This window comes from Poecilia reticulata, chromosome 18 (genome assembly GCF_904066995.2).
Source record: "Poecilia reticulata chromosome 18, P_reticulata-male-v2, whole genome shotgun sequence".
Lineage (NCBI taxonomy): Eukaryota > Metazoa > Chordata > Actinopteri > Cyprinodontiformes > Poeciliidae > Poecilia > Poecilia reticulata.
The window spans coordinates 4,163,834-4,186,954 of record NC_088847.1 but is presented as its reverse complement, the minus strand read 5'-3'; the positions used below and the strand labels follow the sequence as shown (position 1 = coordinate 4,186,954).

Here is a 23,121-nt window from a genome sequence, read left to right as displayed (position 1 = left end):
GAAAATAAAACAACATAAAGCTTTCTTTGTGCATGAAATGGTTCATCCGAGCCTGCCTTTAATATCCAATAAAGAGGAGCTGTAACTACTCAGATAGTGTGGCAAGGAGCAGGGAAAGAAAAAGCAGAAGAGAGGCACAGCATAAAGAAGGACTTACCAACTAGAGATGAGTCACCTGCAATGAAAGAAAAACAGAAAAAACAGTGGATTAGTCTAAAGGGTATAGCAAAAATATTGTTCACACCTGCTCATCAAAGGGAAAGTCACAACTAAATGAGATATAATAGCAGAGTGAGAAAAAGGAAAGTCAGAATGCAATTAACATTTTATGTCTAGGAGAGCGCCGTTTCACACATAAGCTGCAACACAAAGCTGCTAATTGAGACGGTGGAGGGAAAACAACCGCTCATCATGTTCTGACGGCAGCATTCATATTTTCCTTGTGAGATAAGACTTAAAGGTCAGAGGAAAACCTTTCAGGCAGCGACTCTCCTCTCTTTACATTTGACATTCATCCACATAAGAAACTCATTATGAAAGTCATTTTGTTAAAAGAAGCGTTGCGGTAAATGGAAGACTCCCGTACATGTTGGTTTAGTCGAAACAAAAACATTGAAGCATGGTACACAGCCACAAGATTAAACAAAAACACATAAAGGGAAGAAAAAGATTCAAAGTTGATAATGAATAATATTAATAATACATCATTTGTCAAAAACAGTGTGCAAAAATAAATCTCTCTACACAGAAAGACATATGTGGTAAGTAATTCATCAGCTTGTACCAGTGACTTCAATTAAGTTAAAAAACAAAAACAAACAAAAAAGCTTTCACGGCAAAAGAAAATTAAAGGTTATAGCTCATCATCCGAGTGTCTTCAAAGAGTCATTGTAGATGGTGATACTGTGAGCAGAGAGGATCTCCAGTAGCAGTCAGTCTTTCCTCAAGTCTGAAGAGACCTCTGACTGAAGAATGTAGTATGTAACATTAAAACATGCTTGGCTGCAACTGTATCGATGGCAGCTCTTCTTCTATTCAGTGTTTGTTAGCTTCTGTTAGCTTCTTGGCGCAGCTCCGTTCTCCTGCTACTGGTAGCTAAAATCACAATACCCTCACTGAGTATCCCTCTGAAAAATTAACCCATTTAAATAAAGAAATCAAGAAATCCCTCCATGGGTGATACCACAATAGAGAGCGTTCATTTTACAGCGTTAACACGGTGCTGTAAGTGGTCCGGTATGAAACGGGGGTGATAGAACAACACAGCACTTTTAAATTTCAATAATCAGAATGCAGAAATTGTTTCTGTTGTTTTAAAAGGTTTATGTCAGTCTGCCTTTTCCCCATCGATACGCTTCCCGACCGCCCTGCACCTTAGGGGCTTAAAAAAAAAACGACGCGCACATTACGCAAAACTCAGAAACAGGAGAAGCGGGACATAAAACGGAGCAACGAACTAGATGTGAATTATGGCATAAAAACAGAGAATCCGACGCTGAACAGTAAAAAAATCAACACATGATGTGAAACACATCATGTGTTGATTAGGCGGCGCAGCAGGTGATGAGTAAAGATTACTGATGGTGAGCGTCAATAAATGATAAAATAAATTTAGCAACAGGAAAGTAACTAAAGTGGACAAAGCAATAAACCAAGAGAGGATAATACTAATCAAATAAAACTAAATGGAAATGAATGAAGAAGAAAATGAAAGAATAAACTAAGAAACTAAAGTAAATACAGAGGAATAAACTGGTATGGCAAGACCTTTCAAGCAATAATTAATACAGAGGACTGTATGGCAAGAATAAACAGACACTATTTCCAGATAAAAGGTAAAATATTGTTGAAATGTCATGGGTTTGTTGAGACCACATCTAATACTGAGAATAAATATATCTTACAGACCATAACAGTAAAGAACTGATCACTTATTTATGTTTTTAATTAGATTTGATATATTTATTTCTTCAATATTATTTTTCATGTCAGTGTTAATGTCATGAGGCTGATGACTCCATGACACTTTCAATTTGACTCATTAGGGTTTGATTAAGAACCAGATTTGTTCTTTGTAATTTCCGTCCATCCATCCATCCATCCATTTTCTTCCGTTTATCCGGGGTCGGGTCGCAGGGGCAGCAGCTTCAGAAGGGAGGCCCAGACTTCCCTCTCCCCAGCCACTTCTTCCAGCTCCTCCGGGGGAACCCCAAGGCGTTCCCAGGCCAGCTGAGAGACATAGTCCCTCCAGCGTGTCCTGGGTCTTCCCCAAGACCTCCTCCCAGTGGGACGCGCCTGGAACACCTCACCAGTGAGGCGACCAGGAGGCATCCTGACCAGATGCCTGAGCCACCTCAACTGATGGTCAGTGCAAAGTAGCCTGCAAATTCTTTGGTGGGGGGCGGTGAGGGACCTGGATAAAGGCTAGGGGGGCGCTGGCCCAAAAAAAGGTTGAGAAACACTGGTTTAGATCCTTTGATAATCAGCGTAGTGTGAAAGTGAACCACACCAGCTGATTGTGTTACAATTTTGGTCCCCAATGGAACCGAGTCTACCAGACTATCAGGTGTGAAAAGAAACTAAATTCTGGCAGAGAGGTAATGGAGTCACAGATATGAGCTTTCCCTTTTACAATTGATGAAAGAGATGAACTGAACTTCTTTCTTCTGTCTCTACCTTTTGGTCCCACTCTGCATTCATAAAGCCTCCTTTTCAAGTCCCCAGTGATTTGAGGTCGTAGTTCATGTATGATTTTAGAATCAGCTGCTCCTAATTTTGAAAACAATACTAGCTTTTAAAAAAGTAACAATTTTCTTGTATTCTTATGTTTGTTTTGGATTTCTTTTTGTTCTTTTTAATTTCTCCATTGGCTCCAAATGTCTTGAATGTTACCGCATTGGAAGAAAATTCCAACCCTTTAAACTACAGACTCAGAGTTCCTTTATTATTTAGTGACAACATTAGACCCAGCGGACCACAGTAGGCTGCCATGCATATTGTCACGATGGATGCCATTCAAAGGCCCTTGGTGAAAAGAAGCTGTTGGGGTCCCAATGCATGAAACAGACGAGCCGAGCAGGAATCCCAGCCAGAGTAGAAGCACCAAGGGTTCGTCTTTATGTTGCAGTGCCAACCGTATTCTTGATCTGAGGTCCAGACTGAGGAGCAGAGACAGAGCTTAAATGTCTGAAAGAGCAAAAAAAAGGCCACTGCCGAAATAGTAGAGAACACCTGAAGTCTCCCAGGCCTCGTTTGTTAATATCCTGGACTGTGACAGGGGTATCTCCACATCCCGCGCGATATCCGGGCACGCTGCTCCTTTTGACACAGAAAAACATTCCCTAACACACGGCGTACTGCCAATGTCAGGAGAAGGCAGAAGGAAGCAAGTCCGCACGCACGAGACGAGGAGGCAGAGATACTGGAACGGACACGAAGAAGAGATAGCTGCTCAAATATATCTCATCCATCATGTCTCCTCAACTCTCCCAGGCCACCGTCAGCCACCGTGGGAGAAATAAAGTTGTTGCAAGGCACGATACCAGTCTCTAAGTAATATAATGTCATGGCAGCCGGGTACAGACACAAGGCTGTGGCAGCCGCCGTCACGGCGCAGGTCACAGAGCTGGGGTAATCATGTTTTACTGAGGACGTATTCTAGAGAGTTGACAGGACCCCGAGGAAAACCTATAAAGTCTCTAGTGGGCCCTACAGGATAGTAAATAACGGCAGCTGGATCCCAGGAGAACCGTAATACTCGCGAAGACGTTCCTTGAAAGAAATATACCTGAGCCGAAGCTGGTGAGCTCCGGGGACGTTGAGGGTTTTAGTGTGCAGAGCCAGAACCTCCTTATAGTGCGTGGAATCCGTCATTAGATCAAATGTTGCAGCATACTCTCTCTTTTGTCTACAGCAGGCAGTGATCCCCGTCTGCCACTTTGCGTTCCTCCTCCTCCTAAACTCAGCACACATTTCCCTTTTTCTATTCTCTTGTCTGGAGGTATTTGAAAAAGAACATATGGAAAAAGCTTGACTCACAAACCTAAAAACATTTTTTCTGAACTTCCACCTTTTCAGACACACGTAACCAGGTGCCAAACATAGACATATTGTATGCAAAAGAAAAAAACAGTAACCTCCCCATCTAAAGTGCCGTCCTTTAGAAAATTTTGTAAATGCTCTTTATTGCTTTTGATAATGTAATAAAAAATGGAAGCTGTGCTGACACCATTTGATCTCAATTTTTTTTTCTGTAATTTCTAAGTAATTTGACATAATTGAACCAGTTGGTCTTGTGACGTACACTTCTTTTGGTGCAAAAAGAATTGAGATGAATCAGGTTATTATTCAACTGAATTGCTATCAAAGACATTGTAAAGCGCACTACTGATTTTTTTTAAATTCATGTATAACCTGTGTTTGTACGGGTCTTTAAGTGTGTGAGTGAGAAAGGGTCAAAGGAATAAAAACTGACAGCTAGTGAATTTGAACAATATTCATACTGAAATTCCCAACGCTAGTAGGTGAGGGGATATATGTACAACATATATTCATTAATGAGAATGGATTTACTTCTAAATGTATTAAAAAAACAATAGCAGCTGACATCATTTGGGGGATTACTTTTTACTATATCATCTCTTTAGAGTTGCGCTGGCAAAGGATTTACGTTTCTTTTTTTATGGAAAGTAAAGGCAAGGAAACAACATAAACGGCGTATCTGAATTCAGTGAAAAACCTCAGAATGAATCACATTCAAACAGTTTCACAGGAAATATTCCATATTCCCAACAAACCTGTCAGTTAACATGAAACGGCAGAAAAAAGAAATTAATGAGGTGGCTTGAGTGTGAAAAATGAAATTCCTTCAGGGATCAGAAAACTTAACAGTACTGTATGAAGTCTAAAATAACCCATTTTTAAAAAAATATTTTCAAAAGAAATCAGAAAATGCACAGCTTTAAAGTAGCTGCTTTGCCGTTTTAATAGTAATGTTTAACATTTTGATCAATATTGAAATAAATATCTGAAATAATTACTCATTGATAATTGGGGAAAAATCCACTAAATATTTCCTTTTCACCTCTTTTTGATACATTACTGAAAATAAAAAAATATTCATTTAATAGTAAAATAATGTGTGTTAGAGATTTTTTGGTATTATCATTTTGTTGTTACTTTAGTTCATATTCAGTCTAATGTTGGAGCAGATTAAAATGTTCTCTTCTTTAGTGTGTGTATTAACTGACCTGGGGGGTCACAGCTGCCTGTTCATCTTCAGGTGAAACAGTTTGACCAAGATTTGAACCGGGCTCAGGCCGTAAATCAGATATCGCATCTGGAACTGGGTTGCTAGTTGTTTAGGTAAATTGTTTTACGACCTTTGCTGTTTTTTCTCTGCTGTCTATCTTGCCTATCCTCCCTCTTTGAAGTTTGAAAATAAAAGACAAGCTTTACCCAAAGATTTTCAGAACGCTCTATGAACAGCTCGGAGGAGCAATTGATAGAGTTTGTTCTCCTTTGCAAAGTTTGTCATAAAATTCATATACGTTGTCTGTGGTTCTTTTATGTAGGTTCTAGGAAAATACCTATCATTTTGGTGCCGAAACCCGGGATCTCTCATACCGACCGCTGTCAGGCAGAGGAAGACGCGCTGAATCCATGCATGGCCAGAAGTCATTTGGACCTGGAAAGAAAGACCCAGGAAGTAGAATTCTTCGCTGGGCCAGCGCCGTAGGTCCGACTTTGTCTGCCAACGGCGGAGTGACGAGATCCGACTGGACAACCCGAAAACTACAGAAACGTAGGTGAATTTTAAAATGGCTATTTTAGTGGTTTGAGTTCCCTTGTATGATGTCGCTCTGCTAAAACTCTGTGGTTTGAGAATCCTTGTATGATGTCGCTCTGCTAAAACTCTGTGGTTTGAGAATCCTTGTATGATGTCGCTCTGCTAAAACTCTGTGGTTTGAGAATCCTTGTATGATGTCGCTCTGCTAAAACTCTGAGGTCTGAGAATCCTTGTATGATGTCGCTCTGCTAAAACTCTGTGGTTTGAGAATCCTTGTATGATGTCGCTCTGCTAAAACTCTGAGGTCTGAGAATCCTTGTATGATGTCGCTCTGCTAAAACTCTGTTCGAGGAGACCCCATAAGGGCACGTCCTCAGGCGGATAGGAAGCTTGTCATTGCTGTGTGGTTTTGATTTTTTGATGGGTAAAACATGACTGGTGCTGAGTTTTCTGACAAGGCAAAAACAGATAATGTTGTGCTAAATTATGGTTAAATGAATCTAAAAACTTAATTATAGAGAAGGAAGAAAATAAAGTAATTCCAAGCACACGGAATTCTGCAGCGGTGCAGGGAGAGCAAGCTCCTGCAGCCACCTCTCCCCTGGCTGCTTCAGCAGCTCCGTCTGCCCCAGTATCAGCCGCTGCTGTTCCAGCAACACGACTGTATCCTTCCCTAAAGGAAGGGACACAAAACTTATATATCTTTAGACCCTGTACCTTAGAAGAGGTCAGGAAAGCTGTGAAAGGATCAGATGTTTTTCACCTGGAGAAATTTGGAGGTTTATATACCTCTGCCTTTTCCAACGACCGGACAAAAGGCCGTGGAAGAGGCAGAGGCAGAGGAGGTCACGATAGGCGAAGACCCCAAAATAACACCCCACAAAATCTACGGTATTCAAAAGGCTGCTGGATTTGTGGCAATATTGGTCACTGGGCAAGAAACTGCCCTTCAAAGAATGTTGCACGGGGCGACAAGAGGGGTGGTGGAGTGAGGAGACCACAAATAGGAGAAATCCTCAGCATAATCAGACTCTACCACACCCCAAAACACAAACCCCCAGTCCAAATTGATGAAATGCTAGAGACATGTGCATGCAGTTTAAGACGTTAAGTAAAACCATAAAAGAAATTGAATTCCTGCAAGAAATCAGTGTATGCAAAATAATTTTTCTTTCCTGAAGGAGGAGAAGCTGAAAAATAAAACTAAATAATAAAATTGTCCTCAGAGAACAATGTTTAATGTATTGTGTAATATTATAACACCAAATTGGTGAAATGATTCTTAGCTGTCTATCTGGAGGGGTCAGCGGTCAGAGTAAGGTACCGACCTGGACATTAACCAGCCTCGTAAACTCTCTTAGGCCTTGAGAGGAGGGCTGCCCGCTGACTTCACAGTCTGCAGCACTGAGATCAACAAATTTAGAGAAATCCATTGTTCTCTGGTGAGACGTGTCTTAGATGAAGTTAACTTAAACGTACATTCTACATTTTACAAGTTAATGGTGAACATGATGAAAGAGACTACAGCTTTTAACATGTTTCATGTTTATATGTGTTTGAATAAGGAAATGGTTTATGACTTCTTAAAAAGTTGGATAATAAGTGGCTAAAAGCTATACGATGAAAAGAAAAGAAAGTTATAATTGACTCTTATTTGCTTCTTTCCTTTTCCTCTGTCTGAGCCTCGCTGCGCTGCGTCTGACCTCTGACCTCAGCTCAGATCTGTCCTGCCAATCAGATGACTCCCTCCTTTATCACCAGCTAGTTGATAAAGAAGCGAAAAAAGGACAGGACGATTTCTACCAACTGGACACTGAAGGCAATAAAGTGTCCACTGGTCCTAATTCCTTGACATCTGGGAACTGCCATGCAGCAAAACTACTGTATGGAGTCTTGCTAGATGTTTGGAAAAAGAAAGCAAACTGAACTGTTTGCCGCTTGTTTCATTGGTGGACAAAGGGACGGTCTGGACAACTTATAAATAATCCAACACCAGAGCCAGTTGGACTGACAGGGAGCTGGAGAAGAGACAGAGGGAGGACCAGCTGCAGCGACGCCAGCAGCAGGAGGGGAAGCGAGAAGCAAGACAGAAAGGAGAAATGCAGATAAGTTATACACACACACTGCTGTGATACACACACTGCTACTGTAATGAGGACTTGTTTGTTTACTTACTAGCAGGAAAGAATTATCTAGCTAGAAAAGGACATATTGAAGGTTTTTAGGTACAATGTTAAACAAAATCATCCATTTTGTACCCATTAACTCAGTCCTTAACAGAAGGACCAGTGATCCTTTTAGGGCCCACGAGCCATAGATTGGGAAACTGTGAAGGAAAAACTGTAATGGTTACAAGTTAAGAAAGGAAAAAAAAACTGAGTGTGATACGGCTAAATTACACCAACTAAAATTATTAGATTCAAAACTAATAATGATTTGCAAATGTTTTATTTTCTTTGAAATAAATATACAAGTTTGGAACTAAATTAAACATATCTAAGTGTTGAACTTAATTGATATTGCAGTGTTGAAATACTATGGAGTATTTCTTTGCATTGAACTGAAACGCTTAACTTAGAGTTTAATTATATAAAGAATCTATAAATTGATTGGGATTGTGTTTGTGTGTTTTATATTGGGATGAATGACAATTGTTTTGAGAAGAGAGAAATTTTACTGCTAAATTGAGTAACGGATAAAATTAGAGGATTTGAGGTTTTGGTTTAATTTCAGGATGGTCATTTTTATTTAGGAAGAGTTATGCTTTGATGAATTTGATAACATCTACAGGGAAACCAGTCACCCATGCATCCTTGCTTAAGAATCTTTTGCAGGCCATACATTTACCAGCTGAACTAGCAGTTTGTAAGTGTGCAGCGCACACCACGGAACAGGATGAGGTTTCAAGTGGCAATAGATTAGCTGATAAAGTAGCAAAGGAAGCTGCAGCTGGGAAGCATGGGGAGACAATTTCTCAATACAGATAGAAGATCCTCAAGTAATAGACATAGCTGTGTTAAAAGACATGCAAGATAATGCTCCAAACGCAGAAAAACAAATGTGGATAACTAAAGGGGCGACACTGAATGATGATAACATTTTTTCAGTAAATAGAAGTCGGTCCTTCCTAATTCTCTATTTAGAGCGGCAGCAATTTTGACACATGGGCATTGTCATGTGTCAACAGGGGGGATGGTCTCTATGCTACAACAGCATTTTACCACATATGGATTAAATTCTTACTTAAAAAATTTTTGTACTGCATGTCCAGTTTGTGTCAGAAACAATCCTCAAGGAAACATTAGACCAAGAAGAGGAAGTTTCCCAAAACCCTCATCCATTTCAAACAACGCATATGGACTTTATTGAACTCACACAAAGTGGACCACATAAATATTGTTTGGTGATGATTGATGCTTTTTCTAAAAGAGTTGAAGTAGTTCCAGCAAAGCCTGCTTTTGACATAATTTATGGGAGAGCCTACATATTGCCTCTGTTTGCTCCAGACTTACAGAAAGCTGATGAAGAACAAACATTGGTAGATTATATGATCAGGATCCTGAAACAGAAAGAGGTGTTAAATGCAAATTTACTGCCGTCTGACTGTTCTCCTCTACAGGAAATAAATAAAACCACCCCATCCAGCCAGGAAACTGGGTCTACATAAAGGTCATAAAAGAACCCTTCCAGGTGCTGATGACCACACCAACAGTCGTAAAGACCCAGCTGGATACATCTCAGTCACTGCAAGCTGCAGGGAGTGTTGAACCCCTAAGTAGGCGGAGGGAGGAAGACCGGACTTCAAAGGGGGGCTATTTTTTAGGGTAGCTCGTCTCAAACCCGGTGAAGAAACGCTTAAGATTCCCCCGTCTTTAGTTTGGGGGTTCTGACATCTCTGTGCGCCGAGCAGCAATGGGGACTCCATATGCCAGATGGATCTTCTACTGCGCTGTGACTGCAGCATCAACCTGTGGTGGAAACTAATGAATAGAACCGCGTACGAGGGACATGCTGTGAACTGCTATGTGTGTGCGCAGCTGCCAATCGCCACACACAACTCAGGTCTGCGTGTAGGACACATCACGGATGACAAATAGATGTGTCTCTATGGCCTGAGCACACAACCACGACTCAGCGTCCCCATGCCAAAGGGATGCAAACGGTGGAAGAATGACTATTCTGTTCTACTTCAGATAGGAGATGCCGTGAAGGAACTTTTTGGATCTATGAACTGTTCCTTTAATGCTGACGTATTTCCATTTCCACTAACCGCATGGAAAATACCAGAGACCATTTCTTTAGCAGGAGCTAAACCCGGGTCTCTGAGGAGCTGCATGTTCAACAACGGACATGTTTCTCTTGGGATGTTACCTTGAAACTTGTGTAACATAGTTTACACATACTGCAAGACGACACCGGATTACATCGACTGCACAGCCTGCAGGGGTCAAAGGATGACTCCACACTGCAAAGTTTGGAAGGACAACCCAGACTGTGACAACATGCTTCAGGAGAGGAGTTTCAACATCACAGATCGGACATTGGACGACAGGAGACAACGCTGTGCAGTACCATAGTGCCAGGAGACTATGGTTCACGGGTGATTGCAGACTGGTACTTCCTGTACCTGATTGTACTCATCAGGAAAGGACGACACATTCTGGCTGTCTGCTCCAAGCGTGATGCCTGAGGTCAAACGCTGGGGAGGCCTCACTACGGACACTGGAGTTCCATGGGAAATCAGGATTTGGACCGGAGGTGAAAAGTTCATGCAGAGCATGTTCCCAGGAGTTGGATTAGGAGAAGTTCAGGACCACGTTGAAATCAACAGATATGGATTACTGCAACTCATCAACAGCACACACCGGCTGGCAAACGGCTCCATGAGAGGGCTGACTGAACTGAGAAACATGGTTTTGCAAAATCGTATTGTGCTGGACCTGCTCACAGCCTCTCAGGGAGGTGTTTGTAAAATCATTGGCCCAGCGTGTTCCTGACGAAACAGGAACTGGTGGAACTATTTCTGATGCTCTACATGGCCTGGAGGAACTTAAACATTGTGTAGACGGTGCTACGCGAGGATCACATTTTTCCTTTTTGATTTGTTTTCATGGTTCATGTCTGGTCCATGGTGGACTTTACTGTTAAAGCTCGTGACACCTATTCTGATTGTTTTGGTTCTGTTCTGTCTTTTTACGGGTTGCATTATTCCTTGCCTACGAAGTATGTTGTTTAAAACAATTAACACAACTGTTGTCAGTTATCAGCTAGCAAAGGCATCCTATGAGACAAATGAAGATGACTTGTTTCGAGGTTCTGACGATTTTCTGAACAATGATGATGTTCTGTAATCAATAAACAGATTAATTCATTTGCTGAATGATTCCTACACCGAAAATGTGAAAACAAGTGGTGTTAGAGATGAGAAAACTGCATTTGATTTTTTGCTGTTTCTTTCTTTTGTTTTTGTCCATGTCATTTATTCATTATATTAATTTAGTCATTGTGTCATTTTTATGTTTAGACTAGGGAAAAAAAAAAAAAAAAAAATTCTTGCATTTATTGGTTCTATTTTATTTCTTTTCTTTTCTATGCTTGGCTTTTGAATAGGGTTTACACACGTGGTAAAATGATAAAAAGGGGGGAATGTTAGAGATTTTTTGGTATTATCATTTTGTTGTTACTTTAGTTCATATTCAGTCTAATGTTGGAGCAGATTAAAATGTTCTCTTCTTTAGTGTGTGTATTAACTGACCTGGGGGGTCACAGCTGCCTGTTCATCTTCAGGTGAAACAGTTTGACCAAGATTTGAACCGGGCTCAGGCCGTAAATCAGATATCGCATCTGGAACTGGGTTGCTAGTTGTTTAGGTAAATTGTTTTACGACCTTTGCTGTGTTTAGGTAAAATGTTTTACGACCTTTGCTGTTTTTTCTCTGCTGTCTATCTTGCCTATCCTCCCTCTTTGAAGTTTGAAAATAAAAGACAAGCTTTACCCAAAGATTTTCAGAACGCTCTATGAACAGCTCGGAGGAGCAATTGATAGAGTTTGTTCTCCTTTGCAAAGTTTGTCATAAAATTCATATACGTTGTCTGTGGTTCTTTTATGTAGGTTCTAGGAAAATACCTATCAATGTGTAAAACACATTCATCCTAATACTAGCTGGTTGTACAGATTTGCTGGGTTGCTCTGGTTTCCTCTAGAATCGTTTTTAGCTCTTTCTTTTGGACTGCTGTTTTGATGCATAACCATAGCAACAAGGTACTATTTTTACAACTCGAAGCAGCTGATTAGCAGCTCAAATAAAACTGAACTACAACCTGATGAATGCAGAGCAGGACCAAAGAGCAGAGAGAGAAGGAAGTTAAAACCATCTCTTCCATTGATCGTAATAGTCAAAAATCATATAGTCTGACTTCAGTCTGTGACTTTGTAACCGTATGACCTAACAGAGATATAAATTAGAGCGGCAAAGCAAATGTGGTTGATTAGCAGTGTTTCAGTCAGAGGCATTTTAAGATTTGTTGCAAGACTGACTTCTACTGAAATCCATTCCTGCCCGATGCAACGCTTTGCCGATACTTGGAAGACATGAGTTATGACTCTTAATGTTCCTTTCGGATAAAAATGTATTTTGAATTTAAATTAAATCTGAAAGATCTCCAGAAACTGAGCTGTTGTTCAATATGTTTAAAGTAAGAAGTAAGGAATAATGAGATGAAGTGCACATGAAATGAATGTCAGTGAATCCGTGTATTAAATCATGAAAAATCTGGACCAAAATCTCACACTCCATCACTAAGCAGACAAGGAAAAGCTGCTAGGATTCTCCCTTGATCAAAGTCCTATAACTAGTGGCATTTTGCTCAACATCTGAGCAGAATAAAGAGGAACCTTTGGCTTTTGTAATATCTGTAGTTTTTCCTGAGAGAGAGAAAAAAGTCACAGACATTCACTACAATACAAATATGACTGACAAACCTTGATTTTGTGAAATTTTCAAGTTTCAAAGAATGACAAAACCAAACAAACGGATCAAACTTATGGGGTAGGTTCAATCAAGATAGTACAATTGGTGCATTAAAAATAACAGAAGATACTAAGCATCAAGGACTGGAACATTTACTATGACTTCCTAATGGGAAGGTTTACATGGGAACGCATTGATGTCTGACAAAGATTAACTAAGTCAGATACGCCTGGTGTCTCAACCAGGTTCTGAGGTTCTTGCCGACTTTACTGGTGGGTAAGAGGGTTACGTCCAATGCTATGCCCCTGGAAGCTGAGACTGCCTTTCTGTCATCAACAGCATTCCCCTGGGAGGGGGAGAAGCTGCTGGCAAAACATACATCTCCGAACTTATGTCTGCTGATTACCTAAGACTGGGTAATGCAGTTGGACTTACCTCAACATCAACCAACCTGTGGCTAGACCTATTCATTTGGTTCAAATTTACAAGACATCATCATTGTGGAGATGTCCGTCCCATTGAGGAAGCCATTGATTAAGCATTTAAAAGAAACTATCAAAAGACTACTGAAGGAGGTTGAGGTCAGAGGACAGGCTCAACGGAAAACCACCAGAGAGCTTGCAACTGCTGTCGCAAGACAACTACTGACCATTGGCTCATGAAGCCGTCAATGTGATGCACATCAAAGTTTGATCAGTCTACAGTGGGCCAGACATGAGCAAGGGTGTATTGTGATAAAAGGTCAAAACAACTGATGAGGAGGCTGTGGAACAACAGGTTACCACCCATGGAAATACTTCCAATCCAACCAAAGAAAAAACTTACAAAGGATATAAAGGGATGTTTAACTTCTAGTCCAAGCAACCTCAACTCCAGTTTTTGAGTGTCTGTGTCCTGCAACTTTTACATGTGTCCCTGGTCCAACACACCTGAATCAAATGGCTGAATTGCCTCCTCAGTATGGAGTCAGGTTCTCCAGAGTCCTGCCATCAGCCTGATTATTTGACTCAAGTGTGTTGAAGAAGAGACGCATCTAAAAGTTGCAGAAAACCGTCCGTCAAGGACGCCTGATTGAGTCCAAGGAGGCTTACACATTTTGTGTTTTGTCAACACAAAATAAAATGAAAAAGCATGTCCATGTTAAGTTCACACAAATATGTGATAGAGTGACCAGAGTTTTCAACAGTAGGGAAGGCGAGCACTTCTCTTTCTCACCCCTTGATATGAGGTTTCATTCAGTGAACTGAACAATTGTGCTCCCTATTGGACCAAATAGACTGGAAGATTCCCCCATCACTGAGCATGCACAGTGGTGAGAAGCCACATGTGCATTTTAAAAAGTAGTTAGTTTGATGCAGTAATAGAGACATTTTTTGCTCAAGATAAACACACTACTAGAATTTCCTCCCAGCCAATGTGGAGACTTTGGGTGTGTTAGTACCACACCCATCTGAAGAGAGATGACTTTATGAAGCATGTTCTTCTGAAACGAGGTGAAAAAGGTTTTGACAATGATGCTGAAAGGTCTAAAAGGTTGGTTTTCTGTTTTAATCACGACACAAATGGAAAGCATTTCAAGATCAATTGGTATTTTAAAAACCCTCTTCATTCACAGACAAGGACTCTTGACTGATAATATTTCAGTGTTGATGCTGAAATAAATTAGATTCTTTATTTTTAGCAAAAATAAATGGTTCGCCAGACACTCCGTGTCATTTCAGTCCAAAAAATCCCATTAAAAAAATCTGACCAGTGAGCTGAAAACAGGACTGCATGAGACGGATTTAAGGACTCGGGATGATGAGGGGTGTTTGTGCAGGAAGGAATAGTCAAAGATGCTTTTCTCTAGGACCAACATTGTCACATCTCATAGGAGAAGACAAAGTGTTTGTCATTTTAACAAAATGGATGTGTACAAAGTAATAACAGTATGGTACCAGTTACCATATTATAGGGTCATGATTTCATTATTCAAGGACCTGGACTTTCAAAAGTCCTCAAGGTCTTGAGATTTTGTTAACTTATGTTTGACTGTTTAGCTCGCTGCTTTCCCGTTAGATTATTGTTTTCTTTGGGTTGCGAAACAATCTCACTTCCCCCAAAGAGCTGTTAACGAATGCTAAGTACGTTTAGCAGCAATAGAGGGAGACAGAGTGGGTTGGAAAGAAGAAAGACAAGCCAAGAAAGACGGCTCAGTGCGTGTACTGCAAAACAGAACTGGCGTTTTGTCTGCTATGCTGCAACAGCTCAGCTGGAAACTTTAGAGTTTTAGATCAGGCCTAAAAAATGACAACCTGACCAAGCATGTAAATGTGTCTGAGCCCGATCTAAATAACTCTAGAAATTGAAGCCCAAAGTAAACTATGTTATGCTAAACTGCTCTGTGAGCTTAGTGGAACTGTCCCTGTTTTAAGTTTTTGCTTAATATCATCGAGCTCCATTTTCTCACTTGTGATACTTGCTTATCAGGGCGAGTAATGACCTGGAAAAAAAAAACATTAGAACTCTATTTTATGAAAAAGCTTTTTTATACTTCAAACTTGTGTCTGAAAGTGGAGTGGAATATAAAATGCAGCATTTACTAAAGCCTCATTTTAAGTTTGCTTTTTAACTTTTAAAACTGAACGTGAAATGTTTTACATGTCTGTTTTGGCACGTAAACAAAAAAGAAAAATCATACTTCAACCTTGAGACTAAAATCAATGTATTTTACATTTATTTTACAAAGTGTTGTATTTTAAGGAATAAAATATTGTATCAAAGAATGAACTGAATTGTTTATTACTAGGATTTTCTCTTTCATATATTTTACTAGCTTACGTAGCAGCTAGCTAAAGTAGCAGTTACTTTTATTTGTTTGCTCTAGTAACCATCAGAATAATTGACAGATTCCCCTCTTACTAAAATAATTGGTTACAATTTATTTGAATCGGTGTGCATCATACCGATTCAAATAAATTGTCATAAACATGTCATAAACATGACATAACTATTATGAACATGAAGAAGTCTTTATGACTGTTGTCATGGAGTGTCATTCAGTAAATAAGGATACTTTTAATGCGAGGTTGCCAATTTGATGGACTTTTTATGCAGGTTATAGTATAATGTTGCATTAAAAGTGCCATTATTTACCGAATGACACTTTATGACAGACATTCATGAAGACTCCTTCCTGTTCATAACAGGTGTTAAGTTTATGACAGTATCATGTCAGTCTTATGAACACCTCTTCAAATAAAGTGTTACCAAATAATCACAACAGTCCTACTACGCTTTGGATCTTTTTATTTTAAAAGAAGTTATTGATGCGATTATTTTTTTCCATGAATGACTACTCTTAAATATTTTTGTTTTTGTTATCCCACGCTATGAAACTCAGATTAAGGATTTAATTCATGTAAAGTCCTTTCCAATAACGAATATAGAGGGCACTACATCTAAAAGCCTGTTTTTTAAGGTTCTTGCTGCCATTTTGGCTTGGAGGCAATAATAAATAAAATAAAATCACATGCAACACTTACAGTATGCCTTCCAGTGACCTTCAGGATGTTCCCCTGTGATTTCACAACATACATCTTCAATGTTAGGTGGTGCTTGAAGCCGTGCTTAACCAATGATTCTCTCTCTCTCTCTCTCTCTCTCTCTCTCTCTCTCTCTCACACACACACACACACACACACACACGCACACACACACACACACACACCCTGATCCCCTTCTTCTTGTGCGTTTGCACATCTCCTTCCTGGACCCGGTCCTTGCTCTAATCCTCTGGACTCAATGCTTAGGCTGCAGCCTGGTAATTCACCAAATCCCCTTCTGCTCCCCTCAACCCACACCTCTCCTCCAATGTCAAGTGCTCCTTGACAGAAAACACACACTTTTCCAAACCTACACCCCCTTGAACATAAACGTAGTGAATAGATATAAAGGCTGCACATTACAATTTAACTTCTTCAAAATCCTTTATTATTTTATTTTTTTTATATCAATTTTGTCTAAAGTTGGCCGATTAGGTAAAGCACATGCGGCACCTAATTAATTAGTTTTCAAGTCTTAGGTTCTCCAAGCGTGGCTTAAGTTTGACGTCTTGGTCGACTGTCACTACAAAGCTTTCACCTTTGACTATTTCATGAGACGCTTTGTTGTTTTCACCAAACACTGAAGTCACGGCTGAATTGCCGTCAGAGTTCCCAGAAGAACCGACAAGTTTATCCTGCCGCCAAGGCAGCGAGAGGCATCGGTCAGCATGCCAAAGAACTGAGGCTGAGATTATAAACGGGATAAAAAGATAAACTGGACTCACTAATGGAGGATCCTGCTTCAAAATGAACTGAAGAAAGAACTCTGTGAGTGCAGCAGTCAAAGTTCATGACTTTATCTGGAAATATAATTGTTTTGAACAGTGGGTCAGTTGGAAAGGAGGCCTTCTGTTTTAAAGACGCATGACTGAAGAAAAAAGAAATATCGGAGACCTGTCAGGATCATGTCAACTAAACATTATGGTTAGGAAGGAAAAAATAGGTGTGCTGCCTTGAAAGTCTGCAAAATGGAAAACAAATAAAGAGGGACGTAGCAAAAAAAAATGAAAAGAAAGACATAGCACAGTCTGACTATTAGGTTAGAGGAACATTTTCAAAACACCTTAAAAAGTGTGGGGGTTTTTTTTGCAGCATTTCAGGACACTTTGCTGCTCTGTTAGGGTAAAAAGAAAAAAAAAACTACTTTGAATTACTGGAGGGGCCTTCTACTGAGACCTGCTCTCACAGCAGCGTCTTTGTTCCTCCATGATGAGTGTGCCTGCTCTGCTAGATGTTATTAGACTAATGCTGTCATGGTCTAGCCAAGTTAATGGTCTGTGGTTACTGTTGCAAAGCCCTGCCACTTGATTAAATAATTAACTTAGTATTAGTAGATTAATCTACCAGCTAATTGGCTAGGTCAAAGTGATTGTAACGGAGACTCCGCGCAACAGCTGACTAACCAACAGTGCCGTTATTTGATATTCACTCAGTGTTTACTTTATATTGTGCTGTTAACATAGTGGCTGGTGCCAGCCAATGAGAGGCCAGCTTTTATGTCAGAACTTAATTATTCACATCACAAAAACTTTTTTTTTTTACTTGGTATAAAATGGAATTAGGAATCAACTTTCATTGGTGGAGCGTTTGTTGCCAATACTTAGAGTGGCAACAAACGCTCTGTTGAGAAATTGATAATTAACCCCTTCCTCTCTGTCTCTCTGATTTAAATCAGATGATACATTTTCAGACATGGAACCGTATAGAGCATGGTGGGCCCTAAATAAAGATCTGTATTCAAACTGAGTAAGAGTCCAATCTTCAGCTATAAACGGGGACAAATTACAGAGTAATCCATCTTAGTTTTACCTTCACAAGAATGCATCATAAGATGTTTTCTGGTGAACATGGAACAGTGTGAATCATGGGAAGAGTTTGTTCATACGCCACTTTGTATTTATTTATTTTTTTTTTTCATTTTAAAAGGTGAGGAAGAGGGAATTTCTTGGACTTGTTCTTTGGCAGATGAAGCATATATTATAAAGTTTGGTACTTGTTTTTACAAAATTCTGTAGGGAAAAAAGGATAAATAAATAACACGGATGGGGTAGCAAATATTTGATAAAAGAACATGGCTGAACGTCATACCTCGTCTGCCTTCTTTAGCCATACGGTTTAAAATGATGTAGCTAAAGAACCGTCAGCTGTTCTCAGGTTTTCCACAATGTTCAGGATTGTACTTATGGAGATTTTTGACTTCCGGAAGTGCATTTGCTAGGCCAGACATCGATTCATTCCAAAGGTATTCCGTCAGGCTAAGGTAAGGGGCTGTATGAAGGACAGTACATTCTTCTACTCCAAACTCACTAATCCATGTCTTTATGGGCGTTGTAATAGAGACGCAATAATGTGAAATCTTGTTAAAACAGGAAGTGTCCATCCCCAAAGGGTTCCATTAAAGTTGGGAGCTTGAACTTGTCCAGAAAGTTTTGCTATGCTAATTCAGCCCCTTTTCTGAAGCACACTCCCACATCATCACCCCATCAGCACCAAACTTTACACTTAACAGAACGTAAACACACAATCGCCTTTCTCATGGCAATTGCCAGTAGCAACATTTTCTACACCACTGCACCCGCTGCTTTGTGAGGCAAGCCGTGTTGCAGTACTTGGATGCAGCCGCTCCACGCAGAAGGAAAATCTGAAGGTTTGCAACTATCGACTCTGCTGAAAGTTGGCGACCTCGGCGTACAACGTGCTTCAGTATCTGGATGTTGTATTAACACTGAGTGAATAGTTTGGCAGTACAATGGAACATCATTATTAACAATGTAGAAGTTTTTACCATCTGTGACAAAACAAGAGAGTAAGAGTGAAGAAGTAAGATGGATTTGATAACTAAAACTGAAGGCAAAATAATGTAACCATAACTACTGAATTAGGTTGTTCTATAATTACCTTCAGAACATAAATAGTTAAACTTCAGCACCAGATCAACTCAGGTTCTATGGAGGTTTGTTTATTTTTGTTTTGTTTTTTTTAAAACGGTGTCAACCTGAGTACGGAAATTACATAACTACAATTTAAGAACAAATCCAACTCCATTTTACGATGTTAGAGTGATTTATAGAAGGCTGACCTTTCAGTTTCTCAGCTTTGGAGAATTTATATCAATTAACTATGAAGTTATTGAGTTGATAAGTTTATTTACTTGCATGTCTATATCACGTCAGGATTGTTCTGGCTAATTTTCTTTGGTGAAAGTTCAGAAGTCAACTTAGTAGTTCTGTTTTGTCAATATGAATTTAAAATATCCTATAACAATATTTAACTAGTGTAAAGTCCTAGTCAGTAAATGGCAAAGACAAACTTGAGTCATATTTTAAAAAGTACTGCATTTAAAGGAGAGAGAACGTTTTAAAAATTGTCAATAAAATACACATACATACCTGTAAAAAGTATTCACATATTCACACACGTTTCACATTTCTTTTTTTTACTTTTTCAAATCAATCCAGCTTTATTTATTTATTTATTTTACACAAAAAGCCCCCAAAACTTTGTCATATTGAAAACTGATTTCTACAAAATAATGGCAAACTAAATATTTAACAAATAAATAAATGATTGCATACATAATTATCCCCTCTGTTGAATTACATCAATAGCTGGGCAATATTTATGCAATCTTATTCTATATGAAATGTATAGTCATTATTTTGTAGAAATTTGTTTTTACTTTAATATCAAATTAGTTTTTTGTAATTTTTTTTTTTTTTTAAAAGCAAAATTTTGCTGATCATGATTTATTTGTAAAAGCAAGAAGGTGGAGAATGTTTAAGGCTCTGTCTGTTCTCTTTGAGCAGAACAGCAGAGCAGCAGAGCCAAGTAAACAGCATGTGTAAATACAGTTTGCCTGAGTTGATGTAAACTACAAATATAAATCTCATCGTTTTATTAAATTAGATTCATCAAAGTCTGCGTTGGTTTCGACAACCGTCGCAGTGGAAACTCCAACGCTCATCTCATGTTCTGATTTAATAATCTCTCAGATAGACAAATAATACAAACCGGATTCCTTTAAGTTGTTTCTTTGCTGAGCAAATGAACGTGATGGAGCATGCTGGCATCGTTAGGTTAGAGTCACTCCCTTTGAGTAGAACCGCAGATTCAGTTCTGGTCTGAATATATTTGCTGACATTTAGTGAAGTGATTAGTTTTGGTCTGGATTCAAGGTCCTGCATCCCCTCCCCTCCGACTGCCCACTCTGTACCTGCTCCAAAAAACAAACAAAACAAAAAAAGACCCGGGCAGTAATGTTGTTCTCCTTGCCTCATTTGCCGGTGCTCGTATGCTCCGGCGAGCACAAAACTACACGCTGCCCTGTGAATGTTCAAAACTACCAAGGGGCGATTTTAAGGTGGAGATGCCCACTGTTTGATTTAGAAAGACTCTGCTTGCCTCGTCTAGTTTTTTTTTTTTTTTTTTTAAAGACACAGCTGCTTCCCTTTTTTTTTTTTTCTTTTTTAAAGTGACTCCGCAAACCACCCATATCCTGCTGCCTAAGCACTTCACCTTGATGGAAGCAGCATAGCAAATGCACTGAAAGCACTCCAGACGGTTGACACCGGCTTCTAATCTGAGCTGGAGTATTATTTTGGTTCGCTGAGCCTTATGTGAAAAACCCTCTCACTACACTAATCATCTGCCCAATTAGAGCCATTTGGAGATAAGATAGGTAGCTTTGATCAGTGCTGCGTACCGAGATATTTGGAGAACAAGGTCATGTCTCTCCTATTTGGAGTCGAGCTCAGACTGCAGCTTCCACTGAAACATGCCAGGCTAACTGCTTTTATACTGACAGATATTTCATTAAAGCTATGGATTCCAGGTAAAGATTTTTTTTAATTTCTTCCTTAAATGTTTTTTTTTATGCCAAAACAGTGACATTACTGGTCTTATTAAATTGATAAAATACATTAAAAGAGGCTTTGTGTCATAGGCTAATTTAGTAGATAATTTTGACATGTAATTTCTATATGAAAAGGTCAAATCCAAATTTAATTTTAAAGCTTTCATATGCGCAGTAAAGGAAACATGTTTCCCTAACCTATAAAATTCTTATTTTGCTGCCCACACTGGATGTAAAAACTATAATGTTTAAGCAGGGGTTGGCACAGCTAGCTAAAAATGTAAGTCCGCTAACGCAAAAGAGCTACAGCAATGTGGTATGTGTGGGAAGCTAAACGCTAACCTAAATTCAGATTTTATCTGCGCTTGAAAGACTACAACCCTGGAGAACCAACTACATTTGGACATTATTTACATGCCTATAGATATTGTTTTGTTTATTTTGTTCCTGTATGTTTCTTGTTTGAAATTAAGCTACTGGGGGAGGGGCTAGGTGGGTGAAGCGAGAATGTACCGGAAGTGCTGCATAAACAGTCAGATCATAAACATTGGTTCTGCTAACAGCAAACTTTAAAGCTAATTTTATCTGCCTTTTTAAAAATACAACCCTAAATCACCAATTTAATTCTGACATTACGATTGATATGTTCTATAAACGCCCTTAGATAGAGTATGTATGTTTATGCATCGTTCTCTTATGTTCCTTGTTCGAAATAAAGTTGTTGGAAAAGAGAGAACGTGAGGAGAAGAAACAGTCTTCATTAGGGTTGCCACCCGTCCTGTAAAATACAGAATCGTCCCATATTTGGCTTATAAATGTTACGGGACACGATTTGTTCCGTATTTCTATAAATGTCCGATAGATACGCCTATCACACACATATCAGCACTAACTGCAACAATAATGACCAAAATAAAACAGGAAATATTAAGGTCAGCTAAATTGTCGTGGCAGGAGATAAAGGACCCCCCCCAACCCCTTGGAACGCTACGGCCTGACGCTGCTGTCACGGTTGCCTAGAGACTGACACTACGCAGTCGCGGTGAGTTGCTATCAACCCGCGTCTTTTAAAATGTCCTCGACCAGATACTCCACAGTCCTTAGAAGAAAGAACTCTGGCAGAAATACAGACATGAGTGGAGAGACGCACATTCCAGGCTGAACAATGCCTGATTCCAGGCTAAACGGGCAATTATTTAAAAAATGTGTCCATCGTGGTGCCGTGTGCTGCTGTATGATGTGATTGATATCAGCCAGAATGGATCAGGAGAGGAACACTGCAGGCCCGTTCGCGTCTCTTTATCCCTCAATCATCTCCTGAGGCTGAAACGGTCCAGAACTTATTATTGATTCAGTTTCTTATTGCACTTTTAAAAAGCTATTATGGTTTGATTATTTGCTTAGGTGTTGAGTTTGGATAATAATTTATTTAATATATAACATCAGCCAAAGTAACATGAATGGCAATTTAAAGAACATATCATGACAATAGATTAACAGTACATACCTAAATATTTCCTACTTTAAAACGGTTTGTTAGAACTTTCTGTATGTTTTTAAAAATATTAATACATTTTAGCAATAATTAGTCAGCGGTCATTCAATGTATTATTTAACTATTATTTTATTAACGTTGTTTAAAAGTTTGGGTAACTTGACTTCCTATTAATGAAGAAAAAACATGCTAACCAAGAATACACCAGACACAGACCTGCAGCCCAGGGGCGGTTCTAGACGGGGGCCAAGAGGGGAAATGAAGAAATTATACTAAATAAATGTCTCTTTTTGAATTTGAGTGGTAGATATTTTTAACCTAAACAATTTTACTTTAACAATTGCCAGTAATAAAAAATTTGAATTCTGCACTTTCAGCTGCTGTATGGAGATAGGATCATATTTTCCATTTGCATCGGCTAGATCAGGATCT

The 23,121-nt window shown here is 39.3% G+C and overlaps 1 protein-coding gene across 10 annotated transcripts in view; it reads right to left on the bottom strand.

Annotated features, from left to right (window-relative positions):
* Nucleotides 1-23,121, bottom strand: part of nrxn2b (neurexin 2b) — an 811,982-nt gene that overhangs the window by 571,097 nt on the left and 217,764 nt on the right. For 9 of the 10 annotated variants that reach the window (XM_081599837.1, XM_081599839.1, XM_081599838.1 and 6 more), the window contains one exon: nucleotides 158-175. The exons of the other annotated variant lie outside the window; for it this stretch is intronic. In XM_081599837.1, coding sequence (XP_081455963.1) covers nucleotides 158-175 — 18 coding nt within the window. The remainder of the gene's footprint in view (nucleotides 1-157; nucleotides 176-23,121) is intronic. 10 annotated transcript variants of the gene reach the window in all.